This window comes from Eleutherodactylus coqui, chromosome 12, assembly GCF_035609145.1.
Source record: "Eleutherodactylus coqui strain aEleCoq1 chromosome 12, aEleCoq1.hap1, whole genome shotgun sequence".
Classification (NCBI taxonomy): Eukaryota; Metazoa; Chordata; class Amphibia; order Anura; family Eleutherodactylidae; genus Eleutherodactylus; species Eleutherodactylus coqui.
In genome coordinates this window covers 115,194,522-115,212,067 of record NC_089848.1, presented here as the reverse complement: position 1 = coordinate 115,212,067, position 17,546 = coordinate 115,194,522, and the positions used below count along the sequence as shown (strand labels likewise).

Here is a 17,546-nt window from a genome sequence, read left to right as displayed (position 1 = left end):
ATATGTCTGGCTTGTGCCCTGCTGCTGTTGGGGGTTGACACCCTGCATTCTCCAAAGATGTTTGACCAGATAAGTAGCTTAATACAAAGGGGGGAGGGCGAGAGACATTTCGTGCCCTGCAGCTCCATTCACAGGAAGAGGGGGAGGGCCGCCTGGGACTGAAGAATTTGGAGTTTATTTTTTCCTTGTTAATGTAGTGTAGAGGGTCCAGCAGCTATGAGGGTGCTGCTGATTTTGGGGTGCATTGCTCTTGGCATCTTGCTGGTGGCAGCATCTGACCAGGACCAGGTTGAGTCTGGCATAGAAGCAAAAAGTGGGGCAATCCAGGTAAGTGATCATAGAGGGGAAGGTGGGCAATGTGACGGACAGAGAGAGAGAGACTACACAAAGAGAGGCAAAGAGAGAGGCAGAGAAATGTGAAGACCCAAGAGTAGAGAGAGGCAGAGCAACTGAGATATGAGGAGCAACTGAAAGACCTAGAGAGCAACACGAAGAAGAACAGATAAAGTAGAGAGCAACCAAGAGAGAGTAACATTAAGAGACAAAGAATCAGAGAGCAACCGAAATAGTGAGAGAAAGGCGCAGAGTAAAAAAGAGCAACTCAAAGACAGAGTAACATGGAGATAGAGAGCAAAATTAAGACACAGGGAAAGCGAGGATCAAAGCAACAGACAGAGAGCAACTGAAGGACATTAAGAGTCATGGGGAGAGAGCAACATGAAGATACAGGAATAGAGAAGGACAGAGCACCCAAAATAGAAAGCAAGCAAGAAACAGGGCAACAGGGAGAAGGACAGAGAAATCCTAAAGAACAACAAAAAGGGATAAAGAGATTGACAAACAAGTGAAGAAAGCCAAAGTTACAGAGGGATGAATGCCAATGTGCAGCTTCATATCATTGCTTGGAGGACACGCTGATTGATGGCCTTTTTTTAGAATACATCATCATTACTAAGTAATTAGGGTCTGCTGCCCTGCCAATAAGCTGTTCTCTGGACTGGTGTGCTATTGCACTGAGCTGATTTCTGCAAGAAGCGGACAGCTCTGTTCTGACTGTAGTGGCCAGGCTTGATATTACAGGCCAAATTCCCATTGAAATGAGTACGTAATACCGAGCCTCACCACTGCAGTGAGAACGGAAGTGTCTGCTTCCTGCAAAATACAGGTCCATGCATGAGTGCAATGGCCTGGCAAACAGCTGATCAGCAGGCAGCAGACATCCACTAATCTACTATTCATGGGCTTTGCTAAGGATAGGCCAATTAGTTTACAGCTGGACAACCACTTTATATTGTCCGATCTTCTGGTACTGGGATGAAAATGATATACGGTGTCCGATATAGGTAGATTAGATTGTGATCCCCCAATATAGGGATGATGGACATGTTTTTCTCCCCTTATACAGCTGTGATAATTCACTCCCATGTGTTTTTTTCATTAAGAAACACTATAGCCAAATGTAACTTACTCCCCACTGCCACCAATTCCTTCATGTATCCTGATTTTCCATTTTGCCCCGATTCTTTGATTCCTACACCGGTCACGTGACCCACAGCAGCGCGGTTTTGCTGTTGCCACCAACGTCACGTACATTCCTGAGCCTTTATTTCTAGCCTGCGCAGTGATATATGGAGATTAGATTGTTGTCCCCTAGTATAAGGATGAGGAGAGCGAAGTTTTACAACTGATAGAAGTGTAGATTATGAGAGTTTGTCTTTTTCAGAGAGACTTTGTGAATGTCAGAGAGTTCCGATCAACGGGAGAGAACAAAAAGAAAAACAAATCCCCCAGGAAGCAATTACCTGGTGGGTTCTCGGCTGTGGCCCGACCTGGCAAGACACTAGAGAAACGGGTCAGTATAAACCGTATAGGTAAAAAAAAAATCACTGTATATAGAGCAACCATTTTCTAATCCTCCCATTGTTTGTTGCAGAGTACCGACCAATCGCAACTTCAAAGGAAACGCAAGATGTGTGTTGGATGTTACTCGCCTTTGTCTGCCTTGGTAGGTAAACATCCTCAATCCAGAACTCTCCTGCTGTGAAACTACAATTTTTTCAGCGTGCCCTGAGTGCCGCAGCCAATCACTTTTGACACAAGTGTCTTGTTTTTGGAGCATAAAAAATGGATTAAAACTAGAGATGAGCGAACGTACTCGTTACGAGTACTTACGCACCCGAGTACCGCCATTTTCGAGTACAGCAGTACTCGCGCGTAAAGATTCGGGGGGCGCCGTGGCGGCACGGGGGGTAGCAGTGGGGAGTGGGGGGGAGAGGGAGAGAGAGAGGGCTCCCCCCTGTTCCCCGCTGCTCCCCCCCCGCACCGCCGCGCCTCTCCCCGCCCCCCGGCGCCCCCCGAATCTTTACGCCCGAGTACTGAAGTACTCGAAAATGGCGGTACTCGGGTGCGTAAGTACTCATTACGAGTACGTTCGCTCATCTCTAATTAAAACGTCTCCATCCCCCCCCCCCCCCTCCTTCCTGTCAGTTTTAGGCTGCATTCAGACGACCGTATATCGGGAGGGCGGCGGGGGGGAAAGTGAGAGAGATCTCTCTCCCCCACCCGCTTACCCCCGCCGGCTCCCCCGAATCTGCTCGGACCAGTAAGCAGTTACTCGAGAAGAGCGATGCTCGCTCGAGTAACTGCCTTAACCGAGCATGCTCGCTCATCTCTAGGGTTGACACATTTATTACCACTGCTCAGCAATGAATGTTATTGATGTGTTTTGTAAGGGTCCCATATATCTTTATTTTTTCTGATGTGCCATTCTGCATTATATTGCCGTCATGCCCAACCTCCTGTTTGGTTTGGATCGTGCTCCGGTTTGTAAAATGGACTGGATTGCTTGAACTCTTCTCTCCAGCAGTCCAATTAAAATGAATGAAGTAGCAGTGCACATGCGCGTCCGGCACTCCCTTCATTTGGCGACCTATGGGATACCTGTTCTAGTGATCATGGGGTTCCAGTAGTCAGATCCCCACCAATCAGATAATTAGTTCCTATCCTGTGAATAGGGAAAAACATCATAATCCTAGAATACCAATTAAGGAATATAGTGATGATTTGACACTTATTATTATGGCAGGAAATTCTAAAGCTAGGTCATCTGATTCACTCCATTAGTGATGTGCACTGAATTCACTGTAAGAGGAGTAGCCACAAAAATGGAGAAGAGGGGGGAAATAGAGCAGGGTCTATGCATGTCTAAGAAGCCTAGGTGACTTTATGAAGAAATAATGGTGCCATAGCTGATGAAAATGACTTCTGTAACTACTTACTAAAGAAGGCTGGGGCAAAACTGGGAGATTTAAGAAAAGCGCCCAGCTTGTGTAGAGAGAGTATGAAGACTTCTGCAGCTCTGATTAGCTATTAATGTGCTTTAATATTTATCTTGATGTTTTAGGAGTCAAACAAAGAGTTTGCAACCACGGTGTTACGACATCAAAGGGTAAGTAAAAACTGAAAGCGTGTAAACTTCATAGAACAAGAACCTCAGTAGAGGCGTAACCTCCTGGGCCCAATTCAAAATTGATATTAGGGCCTCCACCTACCATGCATCATTTCTAATAATTGTATCACACTCCCCAGCTCTTATTTATTTTTGAATGGGAAACCACGTTGTGAATTCCTTGGAAATACTCAACAGAAACACATAAAAATGAACTGTAATGATGATTTTATTAACAATTTTTTGAAAATTAAACATGAGTTATGAGTGTTTCACATCAGGAAGATCATTTGTATGATCTCTAATGATAGATAGATGTTGGAGGCTGTTCTGTACACATATGTTACTCTATGCAGAAGAGAGCTCCGACGTTGGAGCTCTCTTCTGCAGAAACATGTGTCGGACCTAGCTGGACATGGGAGCTATGCGGGGAAATCTCAATGTCGGACGAGGTCCGACACTGGATTGGAAAGGGTTAAGTAGCAAATATGTCTTTGGACTTCTCAGGTGCAAGGATTCAAATGCAACTGCTACCTCTGCAACTCTATACTTCCGTGAATTCCAGCATCAAAACAGTGTTCTGTTTAAATATCATGAATTAAAAACTTTTTCAAAATTTACACTTGCGTGTTTGAAGCTAAGTTCTCATTTCTAGCGCTTTGTTTACAGAATGCCCATTCTATAAATACAAAAAGAAGCAATGGGACTACAAAATTACAGCCAATAACACAATGACGCATTACCTTTAAGGGCTCAGTCGCACGGGTACCGATGCGCCCGTGTTACTGCAGGATAAGGCGGCCGCACTGCAGGTGCGGACGACTCTACGCACCGCCAAATGAAAGAACACATGATCGGCTCCACTGACCGCCTCTTCTTCGTGCAGTAACATGGGCGCATTGGCGCCCCGATGTGCCCGTGTGACTGAGCCCTTAGAGGAATTTATAAGAACGAGAAGAAATTGCTCAATGGAATAAAGAAAAGGAAATAGTGAGTGAACATTTAAGGGTACAAGGATACCCTAAGGGGTTAATAGAATAAGTGAACTTTAAGGGTGGCCACACACCGGCGTAAGCGCTTATGCGCTCACTGTAGTGAGACGTATATGCGTTACGCAGGGCACACGATCACGGACTATAACGCCCGTATCGTCACTGTACTTCTTGTACTGCCGGGACCGCTGATTCCAGCAGTGCCATGTTTGAGTAGGCGGGACAGCCTACTCAGTAAGCGGGTTGACTGCACGATTTTGGGCAGATGGAGACCTTCGGTGTGCAATTGCGCACCAAAATAGAGTATGTTGCGTTTTTTTCCCGACGCAAAAACCCTCATATGAAGGAACCCGTTAAAATCAATGGGTTCTACTTGCTGTACATTTGGCGTGCAGATTTTGCGGCCGTTCTAAGGCTCCATTTGAACGAGCGCAAATCTCTCGTGAGTACCGTGCAGTGCAAGAACTTATATATTTGCGCAGCGTATTTTCGCATGAGCAATGTTTGAAGTGTCATGTAATCAGCCTGTTGCGATGTATCAGCGCATATTACTGTAATATTTACGTGCTCAGAGCCAGTTCAGAACGTGCGCGTGACACTCCCTTTCGGTGAAATTGATTGGTTATTAAAGCCTAATGAGGATGAGCTGTCTTGTTTTCCTGCGTTTTGTGCAGTGTTCCACCATTCACCTTGCGTATTTGCGCACCTCCCATAGACTTCTACGGGGCCATTGCTGCGCAAAACGCAGGAAAATAATGCAGGTTCTATGTTTTTGCGCACACACAAAATGCGCGTCAAAACGGGCTTATGAGAACGAGCCCATTCAAAGCAATGGGTTCTATTCTCTGTGTTAGCATGCGCAAATTTAAAGTGCGCAAAAATGCATGCAAATACGGCCCTATGAGGGAGCCCTTAATCTGGTGACGTGACTCTCCTGAATAACTATTGGTTATAAATGTTTAGCTGTTCACAGATCTAGCTCAATCAGTGTCAGGGCGAACACCCACTGGGGTTTTTTTCTCCATTGCGCTGTGAGAGCAAGTGAAAACTCTCGCCTCGCAGTGCGAGAAAAAAAACGGGATGACGCCAGGATATCACCAGTCTTTTCAATGGAGCCAGCGGCAGCCCCATTGAAAAGATATGGAAAATATCGCGGACTTCTGCCACAGCTGTAATAGCTGTGGCAGAAGTGCAGCAAGCTGTCCCATTGCTTTCAATGGGATCAGCGCTGCTGCCGATCCAATTGAAAGCAGTGTTTTTTGGCAAACCCTGCAGTATGATTTTCAGGAAAGGGCTTGAAATATAAGCCCTTCCCTGAAAAATCATCAATAAGTGGTTAAAAATGTTTAAAAATAAGTACTCACCTCTCCGCCGCTCACACACGTCCTCTGGCTGGCTACCTGACACTGCTATCCAGCACTTTCAGTAGGCGAGGATTTAAAAATCCCCGCCTCCTGAAAGGGCTGTGCTGATTGGCTGAGCGCTCAGCCAATTACGTATAGTGCTTAGCTATTCATTCATGATATTGAAATATGCTGGAATCCACGGAGGTTTGTTTCTAGTGCTATTGATGGTGTTCTTGCATCAGGTCGTGCTGGGCACCCAGCGGGGAGTATATCCATGCGGTAAGCTGGCGCCTGGAATTGCATATGCCCCCCTATAGCTATACCCCAATTTATGTAATTAAAGGGACAAATCTTGGCACCTATAAGATGCTCTTTTTAAACTTGTACCACTAAGGTATCACTAAGGCCTCTTGTGCCTCCAACTGCCCCTGCACCCGGCTCTTGAGCTTCCATCTACTACCCAAGCCCTGACATCTAGCTGTGTCTTAGACGTCTCTCACTTGGTCAGCAGATACTTCCTGCACCAGAATCTGTTGTCTGACCCCCCTGCGCTGCATCCACAGGCTACATAGGTTCATAGACACCTTCATAGGATGTATCCAATGCCCACACAAAGAATAACCGGAGCCGCAGCGGCCGTAGACCGCAAGAGCGGACAGGAGACTATCCTAATAGCAGTGTCTCTGCCTCTTGAGCAATAAGACGCCCACATGGAAATTCTTCATTCCTTTTTTAATGGGATTAAGCAAAAAAATGAAGTGAGTAGATGACAAGCAGCTGGTTCCTGAAGGACCACATCTGGATTTAACCATTTTTTTTGTAAACAAATCAAGAAAAAGGCGAGGCAAGAGTATCTTAAACTAATGTGAAGAAATAAAACATTAAAACATCCCCAGATTTGTTTGTGTTCTTAATAATATTGAATACATTTTATTTTCGTCATCGCCTTCAGTGCATCCAGCAAGCGCGTCATGTTTCTGGAATCCTGTGTAAACAGAATCGAGGGATTCTATCTGTTGTTCAGGGTTTAAAGGAACCAGACACAGGGAAAATAAACAAATATAGATGTATAATGTGGCTCACGAGGATCGGTGTAGTGATGGGATGACATTTCAGCCCAATTGTAGCTGGTGGCGCTGTTCTACTGATGCCTATGGAAAAAGCTTTCGAGATAGTGGTGAAAAAAGGTACTGCATGTTACAAATATTTTATAAATTGCAGAATTGGAAGAAACATCTCCCAAATGTGACAGGCCCTCAATAGATCAACAGTTTATTATGAGTGCAATAATCCTGACATGCTCTGTGCTGCTGGGAACTTTTTAGTTTGTGATCTCCTATGCATTTCTCATCTGTACCCTACTGTCATTATCTCAACCGCTCCACTATCATCACATGATCAGCAAACTCCTCTCCTGAAATAATCTGTGCTGCTGGGGGACCGTATAATATAATCATTGTTTGGTTGTGCAAGTTATCATTCTTGTACTCAGTATTTCTACAGATAGTTGACTTGTTTTTTCCCCACAGGATACAGAAGAACATGGAAAACTAAGGAAGCAGCATAAACTTCTAAAGGGAAAGAGTAAATCAAAGAGAAGAAGAAACAAGAACCATAGAGATAAACTCTACCACATTCAGGTAACTGGTCGCTATTGGCAATATATCAATAACCCTCTTAAAGGGATAGTCACCTATTTCAGGGCATGCTCCATGCTGATATTTGGACTTACAAATCAGTAGACTGGGCACCAAATGGGGCTTAATCCTTGTACAGTCTGATGAAATGTTCTTCAACTTCGTAATATACTTTGTGGATGCATTCCTCATCATTTACAAGATCTATGCTTGTTGTCAGTGAATAGGAACATTCTAGATGCTAAAAATGTCTTCTGACCCAGTACCTCTCACAGCTGAGGGTTTGTTACAATTGTAAAATACAAGACAAAGCAGCTTACTCTGCTATTAGGCCTCTACTACACATGCGCTAGAGGCTGGTGCAAACTCGCAGGTTTTCCCAATGATTGCCAACTGCAGTTACAGGCTGGCAATTAGCACTATTACCTATTACACGAGCATTAACTGTATAGTGCCCTTGGGTGAGCAGCCAGCAGCTGTTTTGCACCTAGTTGATTCTATGATACCCACATAGATTAAGGCTGGGCTGACACGGCCATAAGCGTTAAATGCTTCATGGGTCATGCAGTGTTTTATCACTGTGGAGCGGCCGGTGACCCGGCCTATCGCCGTGTATGGCAACGAAATTGTACTGCGCATAACGGCGTATCTCATGCTGCATTCTTATTTTCTCTCGCATATTATTAGCTTTGGCCTTAAGGTAATTAAATGGCAAAGCAGAGGACGGTTCAACAAAGCAGACTTGGATGTACCTGTATATACACAAATGTAATGGCATTAGTTCAGAGAAACCATTATTGTTGCATCGGTGTATATGCATCCCATTGACCCATTAAGGACCACAGTAAAAATACAGCACAGGATAAAAGCCCCTGATTCTGCAATCAGAAGCATGTTGCTCACACCTCATGTCCAGCCACATGTACAGACACCCAGGAACATGACACCCTTCACACCTGAACACACTGAACATGCCCGCTCACACCTCATGTCCGGCCACATGCACAGACATGCAGGAACATGACACTGTTCACACCTGAACACACTGAACATGCCCGCTCACAGCTCATGTCCGGCCACATGCACAGACACGCAGGAACATGACACCCTTCACACCTGAACACACTGAACATGCCTGCTCACACCTCATGTCCGGCCACATGCACAGACATGCAGGAACATGACACTGTTCACACCTGAACACACTGAACATGCCCGCTCACAGCTCATGTCCGGCCACATGCACAGACACGCAGGAACATGACACCCTTCACACCTGAACACACTGAACATGCTCGCTCACACCTCATGTCCGGCCACATGCACAGACACGCAGGAACATAACACTGGTCACAGCTAAACACACTGAACATGCCCGCTCACACCTCATGTCCAGCCACATGCACACAGACACGCAGGAACATAACACTGGTCACAGCTAAACACACTGAACATGCTCGCTCACACCTCATGTCTCGCCACATGCACAGACAGGCAGGAACATGACACTATTCACAGCTAAACACACTGAACATGCTCGCTCACACCTTATGTCTCGCCACATGCACAGACACGCAGGAACATGACACTGGTCACAGCTAAACAGAATGAACATGCCCGCTCACACCTCATGTCCGGCCACATGCACAGACATGCAGGAACATGACACTATTCACAGCTAAACACACTGAACATGCTCGCTCACACCTCATGTCCAGCCACATGCACAGACATGCAGGAACAGGGCACTGGTCACAGCTAAACAGAATGAACATGCCCGCTCATATCTTATGCCCGGCCACATGCACAGACACGCAGGAACAGGGCACTGGTCACACCTAAACACACTGAACACTCGCAATCATACCTCATGTCCGGTCGCATGCACAGACACGCAGGAACATGACACTGTTCAAAGCTAAGTACACTGAACATGCCCGTTCACACCTCATGTCCGGCCACTTGCACAGACACGCAGGAACATGATACTGTTCACACCTAAACACACTGAACATGCCCGATCACACCTCATGTCCGGCCACATGCACAGACACGCAGGAACATGACACCCTTCACACCTGAACACACTGAACATGCCCGCTCACACCTCATGTCCAGCCACATGCACAGACATGCAGGAACATGACACTGTTCACACCTGAACACACTGAACATGCCCGCTCACAGCTCATGTCCGGCCACATGCACAGACACGCAGGAACATGACACCCTTCACACCTGAACACACTGAACATGCTCGCTCACACCTCATGTCCGGCCACATGCACAGACACGCAGGAACATAACACTGGTCACAGCTAAACACACTGAACATGCCCGCTCACACCTCATGTCCAGCCACATGCACACAGACACGCAGGAACATAACACTGGTCACAGCTAAACACACTGAACATGCTCGCTCACACCTCATGTCTCGCCACATGCACAGACAGGCAGGAACATGACACTATTCACAGCTAAACACACTGAACATGCTCGCTCACACCTTATGTCTCGCCACATGCACAGACACGCAGGAACATGACACTGTTCACACCTAAACACACTGAACATGCCCGCTCACACCTCATGTCCGGCCACTTGCACAGACACGCAGGAACATGATACTGTTCACACCTAAACACACTGAACATGCCCGATCACACCTCATGTCCGGCCACATGCACAGACACGCAGGAACATGACACCCTTCACACCTGAACACACTGAACATGCCCGCTCACACCTCATGTCCGGCCACATGCACAGACATGCAGGAACATAACACTGGTCACAGCTAAACAGAATGAACATGCCCGCTCATATCTTATGTCCGGCCACATGCACAGACACGCAGGAACAGGGCACTGTTCACACCTAAACACACTGAACACTCACGATCATACCTCATGTCCGGTCGCATGCACAGACATGCAGGAACATGACACTGTTCAAAGCTAAGTACACTGAACATGCCCACTCACACCTCATGTCCGGCCACATGCACAGACACGCAGGAACATGACAGTTTATATTGAAGAAACAGGAAAAAGGCCAGCAGCCCTTTAGCAGAGGAGTTGGTATATACGAGCAGCAGACCTGAGGAATTGGCTGGCTGGAGCAATCCACACCCAGCCAGCCCAATTAACCCCAACTGTGGGGCTTGTGCCGCTGGAAACCATGTAGTGCAAGAGATCCCAGCAGAAAGCTCTCACAATCTGTACTATGATAAGACTCTGCAGCTCTATTGTGCAAAGAATACCTGGCAATCATGAATGGTAATGTGACTACCTAGACCAGTAGAGGCTACATCTCTTCCGGGTGTCTGCACATCACCTGCTTCATTACACTCCCTTACTGCATGGTTTCAGAGACGAGGACCTCCTTTATGTAGGGCAAAACTGAGCTATTAAAGTAACATCACAAACATTTTTTTGGTCTCTAATGCAGGAAGAGGATTCAGAGATCCAACAGAACAACAAGAGATGCAAACATCACAAAGGAAAGAAAGATAAACTTCGCTCTGGGATGTTCAGCACACTTGGCATGGCCCCGCCTGACAGCAAGGGGGCGCACAAGGACATTAGTAACATGCAGGTAATAATCCACATGTGCGAAGTATAAAATACAGATTCTAGAAGACACCAAATGTAAAGAAGAAAATTCTAAATGTCAGGGAAAGTATTCAGTAAGGTGTGTTCACACAGTGGATTACAACGCAGATTTTTCTCCGCAGATCTGACTCTTAGGCCTCATGTCCACGAGGAAAATCGGGCCCGCTACGGATTCTACATGTAGAATCTGCAGCGGGTCCCTCCTGCCCCGCGGACATGAGCGCTGAAAATAACAATAAATGAGAATAAACTCACCTCCCATCCGCTCCGTTTCTTCTCTGCGTCGCGGCCGGATCTTCTTTCTTCGGCCGGCGGATGAATTCGTCACGCCGGCGGCACGTCGCCGGCACGTCGTCGTGCAGGGAGGTGGGGAGGAGGCAGAGAGGGGGCGGGAGCTCAGAGCACTGCTCCCGGCTCTTCCATCCTCCTCCCCCTGCAGAGAGAGACGCCGTATATCGGCCGGCGTGAAAACCCAGCCGATATACGGTCGTGTGAATGCACCCTAAAACTGCAGACTAAATCCAAGGCTAAGGCTGGTTTCACACGGCCGAGAAACTTGCGCAAGATTTGTACATTTGCGAGACTCACAAATCCCACGCAAATATTAACCCCTATCTTTTTGTGTTCCTTGGAACGCATCGCCCATTGTTTTTAATGGAACTGTAAGACACCTCGCACTGCGGATGCGATGCGAGGTTTACCATTGAAAGCAATGGGAAACACTTGACGATTCTCTAATGCAGCTGAAAAGCCACTCCGAAGGATCGCTATTTTACAGAAGTGATGGCAGGGGTTTTTGCCAGAAAAACGGCTCATATCGGCGTGAGAACGCACACTGGTGAGTGCGATATCAAGCCAAGTTTCGCCAGTGTGTAGGTAGCCCAAGATGCATTTTTCTGTTGCGGATTCACATGCAGATTTATCCCTGTCAGGCTAATTTCACGCAGCGATCGCGATTTTGCCACAAGAAAATAGCGGCAAAATTGCATCTTTATTTCCTGCGATTTGTGAGCATTCGCAATGTTTTTTTTTGGAGAATAATTTTGCATCACATTGCTGCCGCCTGCAATAAAATCTTGGATCTTTTATTGCAAAAGTCAATGGGTCTTTGTAATGTTAAAAACGCATCGCAACGGAAGTTTGTAGCGTAGCGATGCGATAAAAAGAAGCCTCTATAGGAATACATCGGAGATAAAAAAAAATAGCACATCGCAGAAAGACAGAGCAAGCCACGATTTGTTATCCTCTCAACATCGCATCAGTGAACACATCGCAGATGGGAATGAAACCATTGTGAATCATTGGTTGCATATTCTGCCTTTTTACTATTGCAGCAGGCGAAAATTGCGCAATTTTCTTGTCCGTGTGAAACCACATTCAGTGAGTAAAATCCATGTGTACGTGGATACACACAAAATTGTGTTGGACACCCAGATTTTACTTACTGACAGGGTAGCAGAGTCCACATGTGGATTTGTGGCAAAATACATGGCAGAAATATGTGGAACAGCTGCGGATCTATGCCGTTGTTTTAGAAGCCACACAGAAAAATCCACGTTAGATTCCACCATGTGAACATACCCTTCCAGTATATAGCTATATTATTGTACATAGTGGATGGTATTATAGTAGTTCTATTCTTGTACATAGGGGGCAGTATTATAGTAGTTATATTCTTGTACATAGGGGGCAGTATTATAGTAGTTATATTCTTGTACATAGGGAGCAGTATTATAGTAGTTATATTCTTGTACATACGAGGCAGTATTATAGTAGTTATATTCTTGTACATAGGGGGCAGTATTATAGTAGTTATATTCTTGTACATAGGAGGCAGTATTATAGTAGTTATATTCTTGTACATAGGGAGCAGTACTATAGTAGTTATATTCTTGTACATAGGGAGCAGTACTATAGTAGTTATATTCTTGTACATAGGGAGCAGTATAATAGTAGTTATATTCTTGTACATAGAGGGCAGTATTATAGTAGTTATATTCTTGTACATAGGGGGCAGTATTATAGTAGTTCTATTCTTGTACATAGGGGGCAGTATTATAGTAGTTATATTCTTGTACATAGGGAGCAGTATTATAGTAGTTATATTCTTGTACATAGGGGCAGTATTATAGTAGTTATATTCTTGTACATAGAGAGCAGTATTATAGTAATTATATTCTTGTACATAGGGGGCGGTATTATAGTAGTTATATTCTTGTACATAGGGGGCAGTATTATAGTAGTTATATTCTTGTACATAGGGACAGTATTATAGTAGTTATATTCTTGTACATAGGGGGCAGTATTATGGTAGTTATATTCTTGTACATAGGAGGCAGTATTATAGTAGTTATATTCTTGTACATAGGGGGCAGTATTATAGTAGTTATATTCTTGTATATAGGAGGCAGTATTATAGTAGTTATATTCTTGTACATAGGGGGCAGTATTATAGTAGTTATATTCTTGTACATAAGGGGCAGTATTATAGTAGTTATATTCTTGTACATATGGGCAGTATTATAGTAGTTATATTCTTGTACATAGGAGGCAGTATTATAGTAGTTATATTCTTGTACATAGGAGGCAGTATTATAGTAGTTATATTCTTGTACATAGGAGGCCATATTATAGTAGTTACATTATTGTACATAGGGGCCAGTATTATAGTAGTTATATTATTGTACATAGGGGCCAGTATTATAGTAGTTATATTCTTGTATATAGGAGGCAGTATTATAGTAGTTATATTCTTGTACATAGGGGGCAGTATTATAGTAGTTATATTCTTGTACATAGGGGACAGTATTATAGTAGTTCTATTCTTGTACATAGGAGGCAGTATTATAGTAGTTATATTCTTGTACATAGGAGGCAGTATTATAGTAGTTATATTCTTGTACATAGGGGACAGTATTATAGTAGTTCTATTCTTGTACATGAGAGCAGTATTATAGTAGTTATATTCTTGTACATAGGAGGCAGTATTATAGTAGTTATATTCTTGTACATAGGGGGCAGTATTATAGTAGTTATATTCTTGTACATAGGAGGCAGTATTATAGTGGTTATATTCTTGTACATAGGGGTAGTATTATAGTAGTTATATTCTTGTACATAGAGGCAGTATTATAGTAATTATATTCTAGTACATAGGGGGCAGTATTATAGTAGTTATATTCTTGTACATAGGAGGCAGTATTATAGTAGTTATATTCTTGTATATAGGAGGCAGTATTATAGTAGTTATATTCTTGTACATAGGGAGCAGTATTATAGTAGTTATATTCTCGTACATAGGGAGCAGTATTATAGTAGTTATATTCTTGTACATAGGGAGCAGTATTATAGTAGTTCTATTCTTGTACATAGGTGGCAGTATTATAGTAGTTATATTCTTGTACATAGGAAGCAGTATTATAGTAGTTATATTCTTGTACATAGGGGGCAGTATTATAGTAGTTATATTCTTGTATATAGGGGACAGTATTATAGTAGTTATATTCTTGTACATAGAGGGCAGTATTATAGTAGTTATATTCTTGTACATAGGGGGCAGTATTATAGTAGTTATATTCTTGTACATAGGAGGCAGTATTATAGTAGTTATATTCTTGTACATAGGAGGCAGTATTATAGTAGTTATATTCTTGTACATAGGAGGCAGTATTATAGTAGTTATATTCTTGTACATAGGGGACAGTATTATAGTAGTTCTATTCTTGTACATGAGGGCAGTATTATAGTAGTTATATTCTTGTACATAGGAGGCAGTATTATAGTAGTTATATTCTTGTACATAGGGGGCAGTATTATAGTAGTTATATTCTTGTACATAGGAGGCAGTATTATAGTGGTTATATTCTTGTACATAGGGGTAGTATTATAGTAGTTATATTCTTGTACATAGAGGCAGTATTATAGTAATTATATTCTAGTACATAGGGGGCAGTATTATAGTAGTTATATTCTTGTACATAGGGGGCAGTATTATAGTAGTTATATTCTTGTATATAGGAGGCAGTATTATAGTAGTTATATTCTTGTACATAGGGAGCAGTATTATAGTAGTTATATTCTCATACATAGGGAGCAGTATTATAGTAGTTATATTCTTGTACATAGGGAGCAGTATTATAGTAGTTATATTCTTGTACATAGGTGGCAGTATTATAGTAGTTATATTCTTGTACATAGGGGGCAGTATTATAGTAGTTATATTCTTGTACATAGGAGGCAGTATTATAGTAGTTATATTCTTGTACATAGGAGGCAGTATTATAGTAGTTACATTCTTGTACATAGAGGGGTAGTATTATAGTAATATTTTTGTACATGCGAGGTAATAGTGTAGTAGCTAGATTTTTGTATATAAAGTCAGGATTGTAGTTAATTGAAGATGTAGTGATGGCAAGCACAGAGGGAAATCTTATGCCAGAGAGACTATTTGCTTCATCACAAGTGACATTGAAAATAAAATAATCTACCGTATTGTTCGCTCTACAAGACACACTTTTTTTCCCTCCCAAAGTGTGTGTTTGGCAGTGGAGTCAGTACATCCTATAAAGCGAACTTGCCTAAATCAGACCAGCGCGGCAGCAAATCCTTCTAACAGAGCTGCTGGCTAAGACTGCATATATAGCAGGCACAGCAGGATACTGCTCCCCCCTCATCAAGCAGCTGTAGGTATATAGATGGCTCCCACATCTGCTGGCTACATAGCAGAGGGAGGGGGAGAAAGAGCTTCCAGTATGGTGTATACATTGGTGCCTAGTTGTGCACAAATGTATATCCCATACTTCACCATAATGAGACATGTCATACAGGGTTACTAAAACGTTGGGTGACAAGTAATGGAATCATCATTACATTGTCACTAAGCTCTTCCAAGATTCTAAATGCCAACTGCAGAGTTATGCAAGCATGTATAGCACATGCATTGCTATAACTAGTCAGATATGGCATTCAGGGCTCCTGGAAAGTCGGGTGACAAGTAATAAGATCACGCTTACATATACACTCAGCTGTCCCTGAATCCTGAATGGCAGGTTGACTTAGTAGGACATACTTCATTCCGAGGTGATACTACTGCTCTTTATTTCTCCTGTAATACCTCACTGAGTTCAAAATATTTTTTTTCCTGTTTTCCTCTAAAGCCTAGGTGCATCTTATAGAGCGAAAAATACGGTAAGTTAGCAAATCTAGTAAACAAGACTCAGGACTAGGTACTGCACTGTTGGTGTTACCATCTACTGCGAAAGAAGTTGTAAGTCCATTTCCTAACTTGTTGCTCATGTATTAACCTTACAGGCTATGATAACATAAAGATGATCCCATGAACAATCCATCTTCCCATTGGCTCTTGATCTTGAGTTGGACTTTGGAGACAGATGGTTGAGAACTCCTCAAGAAAACTGCATGACTTTTGTAGTTAGAGTATTTAGCTTCTATATTCTCATAGTAATAATGTTTAGTAGCTAGTAAAGAATGTATCTATATTCTCGTAGGAGCAGTACTGACAGATCTTCTGCTGGTGCCATGAACAGGATGTTAGCTCTGAGGGCAGAGAAGAATATAAAGTTCACATTATTTATAGATACAGGAAGCAACACATGTAATGAATAAAATAATTACACGGTGAATTGTTGATGAAACTTCTGATTTTGTTTTATTACTTTCTGGATACACAACTAAAAAATCCAACATATCCAATATGATAATTTCTCTGTCAGCTAACCTCCCCAGTTCAGAAGTCTGATGGTACCTGGAGGCCTCCACATTCATAAGATCATCCATGGCACTTTCTATCCATCTAAGGCTACTTGCACAGAGACGATTTTTTGGTCAGAAATACAATTCATTCAGATGAATGGGTGTATTCTAGAGATGAGGAAGCATACTCGCTAAGGGCAATTACTCGATCGAGCATTGCCCTTAGCGAGTACCTGCCCGCCCGGAAGAAAAGGTTTGGCTGCCGGCAGCGGGCGGGGAGCGGCGGGGGAGAGCGGGGAGGAACGAAGGGGAGATCTCTCTCTCCCTCTCTCCCCCCTGCTCACTGCCACTTCTCACCCGCGCCGGCAGCCAAACCTTTTCTTCCGAGCGGGCAGGTACTCGCTAAGAGCAATGCTCGATCGAGTAATTGTCCTTAGCAAGTATGCTCACTCATCTCTAGTGTATTCACATGGGCTTATTGTCCAAAATAGTCAAAGTGAAAAAAAACACAGCATGTCGTATTATCATCCAATTTTTTTTGGACAACAATAGTACATATGCCGTGTCTCGCACATTGGACAGCACATGGACGGGATGTCTGTGTGCTGTCCAATGCTGTTTATCACCCATCGGCAGTAAGGCTGCTGGGATTTGAGTTCTCTCATGAATCCAAATTAATTACCAATGATCATCAGAGAAAAAACTAAAGACATCAACTGTGTGAAGTCACTACAGTCCTCTTCCTGAGGAGCCAATTAGGTGTTAGCTTTATATAGATAGTAGTGCAATGTAGA

The 17,546-nt window shown here is 43.5% G+C and overlaps 1 protein-coding gene across 1 annotated transcript; it reads left to right on the top strand.

Moving 5' to 3' along the window:
* The first annotated feature begins 156 nt into the window (after positions 1-156).
* LOC136586620 (uncharacterized) lies at positions 157-16,682 on the top strand. The gene is made up of 7 exons (XM_066584764.1): positions 157-327; positions 1,724-1,852; positions 1,934-2,005; positions 3,404-3,448; positions 7,316-7,426; positions 10,877-11,023; positions 16,351-16,682. The coding sequence occupies exons 1-7, from the start codon at positions 217-219 to the stop codon at positions 16,363-16,365; spliced, it is 630 nt and encodes a 209-aa protein (XP_066440861.1). The 5' UTR covers positions 157-216; the 3' UTR covers positions 16,366-16,682.
* Positions 16,683-17,546: the final 864 nt, after the last annotated feature.